At 30.1% G+C, this 8405-nt stretch overlaps 1 protein-coding gene across 1 annotated transcript; it reads right to left on the bottom strand.

Moving 5' to 3' along the window:
- Positions 1–5765: 5765 nt before the first annotated feature.
- Positions 5766–8199, bottom strand: LOC123305465 (protein D3-like). Its single transcript, XM_044887183.1, has 3 exons — positions 7937–8199; positions 6073–6391; positions 5766–6013 (listed from the first exon to the last, which is right to left on the bottom strand). The coding sequence occupies exons 1-3, from the start codon at positions 8027–8029 to the stop codon at positions 5823–5825; spliced, it is 603 nt and encodes a 200-aa protein (XP_044743118.1). The 5' UTR covers positions 8030–8199; the 3' UTR covers positions 5766–5822.
- Positions 8200–8405: the final 206 nt, after the last annotated feature.

Genomic DNA, 8405 nt, shown 5'->3' on the forward strand with positions numbered 1-8405 from the left:
TTATTTATTATTTTTAACACTAATTACTTTTTTAACCGCGAATTTACTACCCGCATTGGTCAAGGATCCAACTCGAAGGACCAATTTTGTTAGGAGTTTAACTGTTAGGCGATCCAAAATGCAATTCACGGTTAAAATTAATTGATAAAAAACTGACTCACCTGTTTGAACCCGGTTTTGCTGTGATGTCGTCGTTGCTAGTACGGTTGTTCATGAGCTCATTTTTAACCTCTAACAATTTCGACGTGTGGAGGTTTCACGTGGGTTTACACAACGAAATAACAGATGAACCAGTTTACAAATTAACTCACACTTATTAATTTACAATTAAATTGACATTTATTTATTTCTCAAACCTTCGTTCACTACTTAATCGAACACGGTTTAAATTTTACAAAAACGGTTATAAACTAACTAGGCCGGTATCCGATCGAAGCGGATGCTAAACTATAACTACTTAAAAAATGAATGGGCGCGCGTCTACCCGTGTTTACAGTTGTTTACTTTTTGTTTACTAAGTTTTGCGCCTTGGCGCCAACATGGAGTTAATAGGAGTAAAATTTGATTTCTTTAACAAATTTTAACTCCCTTTTGAGGTGTGACCCCTTTATCATTATCAAATCGGATCAGTCAGAATGTGCGGAGAAAAAATCAATAACTTGAACTTGTCTACTGAAAGAGAACCTATTTCTTTCAGTTTCGGGAAAAAGCTCTATAATCCTCGAGGCACTAAATTGCGTAATTTAGTTTCTATATTTCAAGTTTCTGGAATGCTTCGAATAGTTTATTGACCGTTATATCTTACCAACCTTATCCAATAACTTGAGAGAGATGAAAAGTTCATGATTTTTTTTTATAAACAAAATACGATGTACCAAAATACTTTTTAAAACCAGTAGATTTTTATAAAGTTGTTTTCCAGACCAAAATTATTCTAAGAGAAATAAACGAAAAAAGTTAATTTGTGGATTTGTTTTTTTTTAAATGTACATTCTAAACGAATATTCTATAAATTACCAGAGCATTCTGGTTCTAAAGCTTTCTTGAGCATTTAAGACCATTCTAGAACTTCCTCTTTGGAACATTTTTGAGCATTATCAAGTTTTATAACACTGATTAAGCTTTGGTTTAATTATTATTACTTAATTTTAGGGATTATTAATTTGTGAATGAATTTTAGCGCTTATAATTTCCAGAGCACAAATAACCCAAAGATAAATAAAATTAAATACATCATTCTCAACTTTTTGAAGTAGAACAGGTTTTCAAGGTAATTACCGACCGATTTCACGCCGGATCTTGCAAACAGATGCAATTTCTCTCAGTCACTTTACCTTAAGTAAAGAAGCCACCCTCGCAAATCTTATTGGGGTTCGTGAGGATGATTTAGTTTCCTCTTAAAAACTTTGCCAGCAAAATTTTCTCTTGTTTAACTTCAATTTCATAAAATTTCTATTATAGTCTTAATTCGCCAAATAAATATGATAATAGTGCAAAATATTACCAATAAAATTGCAATCATAGGCTTTTTATGTGACACTTTCTACCCTGTCCTAAAAAAAAATAAACAATAAAATATTTAATATTTCCTCAAACGTCCATTAAAAGTATACACATTTTTCACAAAGTCGTCATAAAAAAGGGTCCGTTCCATTTATTAATACTAAAAGAAAAAAAAACTTTTCCCACAATAACAAAATACAAACACAGTACGGACATAACGTGCGGCACACTTTTGAAACAGCTTAAAATATACATTGAGGAAACTGAAAAATATATATTATCGTAACATAAACAGATCGAAAAAATGAGATGAATACATTTTTTATTGTTTCGAATCAAAACAAACATTAGAAGAAATAAAATAAAAAAAGGTATATAATGTGTCTCAGTGGTAGTGCCCTTATTAAAAAATAATAACCCCTCAATATTTTAATAAATATAGTGAAATGATCTCTGTTTAAAAGTAATCTTTAAAACACGTGACTTTTAATGTTTGCCCTTTTGTAAAATAATTTTTAACTCTTGTAGAATGTAAATAAAACTTTAAAATTATACAAACATTGAGATATGTAAACATAGTTAAAATATCATAAACAATGGTAGAATATGAATGGAATTTAGATAATTGTGGTATTTGGTTTTTTTTTTCTTTATGTTGATGTTGTTAAAGGAATTAAATCGGAATAAAGGTATCTGTAAGGCTACCAATGAAAACATTAAGGTACTCTTGTTTGTGATTCGAAATTACCTTTTTTCACAAATGTATTTCTTCGAAGGCTTACTTTTGACAGTGGACAGTGATTGTTTATTCATCCTATACATGTATTCACATACGAAATTTTTCAAATAGTAAACTTCTTAAGAGTTTTTCTTTAAAAGAGGTCTGTCAAAATAAATTTATTGAAAATTCATGTCATTTTCATAAAAATTGTTTTGTATTTATGGATGAAACGAAAAAAAAGTCTTTTTCATAACTTTGGAATACCAAAAATATTCCACAGAACGGAGGTTTAGTAACATGGTTATGTCTACAATAGCACAATGAATTCAAACTTTAAAGAACTTTTTAAGGCTAAGGAACCCATTGGTTTTTTTCTAGAATTCTGTATAACAATGTTGCGATAACTACGAAGAAAAAAACCTGTTTACAAGTGAAATTTAGAAAATTAAATTCCCCCCCCCCCCGACAAATGTTTCGGGTACGGCTCTTGTAAAAATTATTAGATTATTCGTCTGAACTGTTAAAAGTTGGAGCGTTACCTGAATTATGTACGTAGAGATATTGGCTTAGTGTCTATTTTGATCATAAATATTCTGTCTGAATCAAATACTGTGCCAATAATTTTAGATTTTATGTTGTTTTTTATCAACACCATTTTTATGCCCATATCAAAGTCTCTTATGATTTCGATATTTCAAATACCCCCGCCCATCTTACCTCAGCTAATCCTAATATTTCAAGTTTTAGGTTTTCCAGTATTGGATTTTCTAATTTCCCATCTTAAAATAAACATCGAGCATTCCAAGAACCAATTTTATTAGCATTGACTTCATCTAGGTTTAAATTTCTATTTGATACTCTTCCATTGTATTTATATATTTTATGGGATGTGAATGCATTAGCCGCCTGTATTGCTATGGTCGTCCTGGGCAAAGTGAAAATACCTATAATAATTAATATACGTTTGTAGTATTATTGTAACTTTACTGTTTGGCCTATTCTTATATTACTTTCTTAAAAAGTGCTGTAATTTGTAAACAATTTGTTTATTATTTTTCGACTTCTTTAAATGCAACGAATGTAAAATGCGTTTCGATAAAAAATTATAAATTACAAATGATTGTAAAAGTATTTATGTACTCTATTACCGCAAATTTAACATGTCTAAATGTATTTATTTTTATTTAAAAAATGAGCTTTTCTAAAATAGAACTATACTAGGCAAATGTATGGTTGGAGTTGTCACTCTGGTTAATAGCAGTTCAAGCTCAACTTGCATGGATTGTAGTATATATATATATGTCTGTATGTATACGTAGACAAAAAAGAGGGTAGCTTAAGCCACTGTTATCAACATACTATTGTTTAAAAGACAATCGTTTGACGCGATGCAAAAATATATATATATATTTAAAATATACATATTGTGTGCTGAAAATTTTTAGTGCAATGCCGTACTGACGTAGTACAGTATATCAGTACGGTACAGACAGTACGCCAGTATAATATTCTACGTAGGACAGTATTTTACTGTTCAGCTACTTTTTGTAGTTTGTCATACTTTTATTTATAAATATCTTATAAAAAATAATTATTTCCATATTCAGAAAGAAGAATCACGATTTTATTTGCGACGACTCGAAGTGAAGTCTGTTTGGCCAAAATCGCTTGTCGCTTATGATCACAGAAAGCGGGAAACGAGCTCACATACGCTCTTTTGGTGAATTTAAGATAAACACGTTGTAACCAATTATGTGGTAAATATTATAGTTATGGGTATTGTAGGAAAATAGAGAACTTTAAAAGTTGTTTGAGAAATTTTGGGCACTGATGATTAGTCTTCTATAGCCCACCTGAAGGCAAGGGCTTAAATGTAAGTGAAACTTGCACTAGGGGGGAACTTTTAGAAGAATTTTTAGCAAGTACTTGTTTACAGAAATCAGTAAATTATCGTTTCAATATTATTTCAATCACGGATGTTGTTATGACATATTTTTTTATTCTATTTCTTCTTTTCTATTTTGATGGATATATTATAGGTACTACCACATAATTTTATTATTTCAAATGTTTCATTTTCTTCATCCAATTCATAGTTCGATGCTGCTTTAATTAAATTGCTATTTGTATTACTATTCGATTGTATTATGTAGTTTAAAACCATACATTCAATACTTAATTAACTATTACAAACTTATTTACTTTAAATACTCAAAGTTTTCAAATGTTTATTAATATATATTTGATTATTAAATATGATTATTAATACATGGTTAGGTACAGTATTGTTAGCAATTTGTTACTTTTACGGGATAAATCACTGGTGACATCTCTGTAACTAATTAATTTTTCTGTTACAAATTCGAAATACATCTACAGAATAATGTTTCAATATTTTCTATTTCTAGATTATGTATATTTTTGCTGAAAAAGTTGCTAATACTGATTTTATAATATTTATAATATTAGTGAAACCAACTCCTATGGCTCAGTTGCTTAAAGCAGTTCCCTAAGCTGTATCCTTAATTTAATTAATAGTTGTGGTTTATTACATTCGATATGCAAGGTGTACTTAATAGCCTCTCGAAGTAATTTAGCAGCTGATCCTCAGATTATGGATAGAATAGCTTAAGTATGTCCATTGTAGACAGCCCATATAACTTAACCTTTCCTAATATATTCTAATATGAAATTTTCTTTTATTGATTTTTTTTCTTTTTGATCGGGGTTTCTGGTAAAAAAGTAACAGGAGTACTAATCTGTTTTTTCTCAAATAAAACATATGTAAGTAGATGACTATATCAGTAACCAAGATATTTTTTTATATGTTGACAAACTGCGCTTAAAACTTACGTCTACAAGCAAATATGTATATCTTGATCTAATTTCTTCAATGGCGTAACTACTCATTCGGTAGTATCATCCAATTAAATCGTATACCATATCTAACAACCATAGAGTAGTAACGGGCAGTTTTGAGTGTCCCTAATTCATACAAAAACATTGATCAAAATTGATATGAAGAGCTTTTGAAAACTAGGCTAAAGTATTAAAGAGTTCTCTTAATTTGAACACAATGTATAAATAATACAATACAAAGCTTAGGGTGTATATAAAGATCTATCCGAATATGTATGTACGGCATCGTATTATAACTTTAAACATAACGCATGTGGTGTAACATTGTCCGCCACCACTATCGTCATAATAATTTTGAGGGTAAGTAACATTCAAACACGTAGTAGTAGTTTAGGTGGTTCATTTGAAAAGTAAGGCTGTTGTAGGGAAACACAGACCTCTAAAGTTGCTTATACACATACAATTTTTATACAATGTCTAATTTTGAATTATATACCGCAAACGTTTAAATATTGTTTAAACATCTATGGGAGCCTAAGAGGGAATTTTTTAAGTAATCTTGCTATATATAAATAGATATTATTCGAATCTTTATTCAAAAAAGCTGGTAATAAGTAGGATTAAGAATTGACCTGATTTGAAAAATTAAACTAGGAAATTAAAAAAAAAAAATAAAACGTTATTTCCGTCCAAAAACATTTATTGTACTTTAACGTAAATACGATCTACAGGAAATATTTTATTTTTTTCGTTCAACAAAGAAAAAGTTTCCCGCAACGGGATCACCCAGATCGTATTCTTGTGCAAATTTTTTGACTGACCACTTAGGACGCCCATCACTTTTGTCAGATGGAGTGAACGGTTCCTTGAAAGTTATTTTTCCACGTGGTTGTACGAACACTAACAATATGTATCGATGTGGTCCAGTACCTGAAACAGTACTTAAAATATCACAATTCAGTCTCTCAAAAAACTTAATAGTCATTTACCTTTTGGTGGCGATGGTGGCCGATAATCAGCTATAATTTTCCCTTCGTTAATTTTTAAACCTGGAACATTTCCAACGATCCAATGTTTAAATTCAGCGAAAGTTGCATTTCGGCGACTGGGTGCATCAGGATCTGTCATTACAACGGTGTAAAATGCTTCTTGCGAGGAAGGCCAACTCAGGTCGACTGGTTTTTTCTTGGATTGTTCAATGGATAAAGTGTTTCCTAAATTTGCTTTAATTCCTTTTTCAAATTGGACAGTTAAAAGACCTTCTGGTGCCTTTGGAATCAGATCAGGAGAAATTGCCTCTCTATTGAACTAAAATAAAACAATTCGAATAGATCAAAATCAATTCTAGACGGCGTAAAATGAAGCTACCGCCATAGGTAGCCTATGTACTAACTAAATATTAAACATCTATTTGACTAGTATCTGCAATACGTATTACATAATTGAAATGCGTTTGAACGTTTTGTGAAAAACAGAGCAAAATCAATCACTAATTTGTAATGTATGTGCTACAATCAAAAGTCTTACTCGGTCAAAACTACTTTTAACTGGCAAAATCAGTCTAAAGTACTTTTGACTGCACAGGTTGGTGCCAATAGTACCTACTTTTGACTGAAATAACAGTCAAAAGTACTTTTTCCTAATAAAGCCAGTTAAAAGTGGATTTGACTAACTGATTTTTGCTTATTCTTACTTCACTTAATTTAACTATAATTAAAGTTAATAATCATTAAAAAAAACTATAGCATAATTGCAATTTTTTTAAGTATTGTGTTTGTATCATTTATAATAATAAATAGTTTTATTGCCATTCCAACTAATTAAAAATAAATTTGGCTGACTAACGGGGTTACAAAACAACTCGACCCTTTCTAATACGGTAAAACAACTTGACACAAAAACAACTACGGTCAAAATAACTCGGTACAAAAGAAACTCATTACAAAAGCAACTCCCACGTGGATTAGTGAATTAACGCAATTACAGGGTTAACCAAAAAGACAAACACTCGCAAACCCCCGTGCTTACTCGACCTCATTAAAGGCATGGCTAATCAGTGCATTAGTGAACGAACGCAATCACATGGGTTAACTTGAAAGTAAAAAAAACCGAATACCTATGCTAACTCGACTAAATTAAAGACATGATCAACCTCTGAATCAGTGAGTGGATGCAATCACAGGATTAGCGCAAGGTAAACGCGAGTTGTTTTTGCACCGAGTTGTAATGACCGAGTTGTTTGGTTATTCAAAAATTCTCAAAATAATAATTTTTTGTATAGATTCTTTTTCTTTAACCCAAAATAAATCATTTTTTCCAACAAAAATTTTTTGTTTTATTATTCCTACGGTTTTTGGCCTTAACAAACTGTATAATCAACAACACCGAAAATTGAGATCAAGGAATAAAGTTTTCAAACAAACGTGGATGTTTTGAAGCAAAAATCATAATCTCTACAGATTAATCTCTATAGATATGTTATAACAAAAACAATTAAGTCCATTTAAAAGACAAGGTTAACAATCTTCATGCCCCACCATTACTCATTTCCCCAGATTCATTTCGGTTTTTCAATATTCAAAAAAGGTTTGGAAAAAATTAACGACAAACTTTTGAAAAATCACCCTGTACAGGTTTTTTTTCATTAAGTGTTACTCTGTATAAAACTTGAATGATTACAGCTGCAAAAAATCTTTGAACGCATAAGGAATACAAACACACCCAACTTCATTAATAATTATTGTTTTATCTAAACAATTGAATAAAATATTAAATGCATCCATTTCAAAACAGATTTATTATTAAACAAAAATTACCTTGATATTAAATACCGAGGATAAAATAAATACTTACTGCATCTATCACAGGATTATGTTCCGTCGCTAAACATGATGAGTATAATATGGATCCACAAATAACAAAAACCACACTTTTCAAAAAATACATTTTGCATAAAAATGTATTATTTACTAAAAATATGTTAAAATGGTTGATCAAGTATGAAGACTTAACCAATACTAATAATAATACGTACACACTTGTTTCAACTTATAATAATAAAACTGTGCTAACGGAACTTTCCATTGAACTACCTGTGTTCGATTTGCTGCGTCTGTCTATTGGGCACTTATTTATATGAGTAATTTCTTATAATATGATGTCAGATTTGAGTAATTTTTTTCAAAATATACCGAAAAATATTTCGCTAACTATTGAAAATTTTTGTTTATGTTTGAAATGTTTAAATGTGCGAAATTTAATCTTAAGATATGCCTTGCTTTTGATAAAAATTCTTTTGAATAATAAATATGTTGATATTCGT

Source organism: Chrysoperla carnea, chromosome 1 (assembly GCF_905475395.1).
Source record: "Chrysoperla carnea chromosome 1, inChrCarn1.1, whole genome shotgun sequence".
In the NCBI taxonomy this organism is placed as follows: domain Eukaryota; kingdom Metazoa; phylum Arthropoda; class Insecta; order Neuroptera; family Chrysopidae; genus Chrysoperla; species Chrysoperla carnea.

What these genes read in the sequence shown, in the direction of transcription:
- LOC123305465 (XM_044887183.1), bottom strand. Translation starts at nt 8,029, where the DNA reads ATGTATTTTTTGAAAAGTGTGGTTTTTGTTATTTGTGGATCCATATTA. An exon ending in ATAATCCTGTGATAGATGCA is followed by an intron (nt 6,392 to 7,936) that starts GTAAGTATTTAT and finishes GTTTTATTTTAG; the next exon opens with TTCAATAGAGAGGCAATTTC. An exon ending in GCCACCATCGCCACCAAAAG is followed by an intron (nt 6,014 to 6,072) that starts GTAAATGACTAT and finishes GTACTGTTTCAG; the next exon opens with GTACTGGACCACATCGATAC.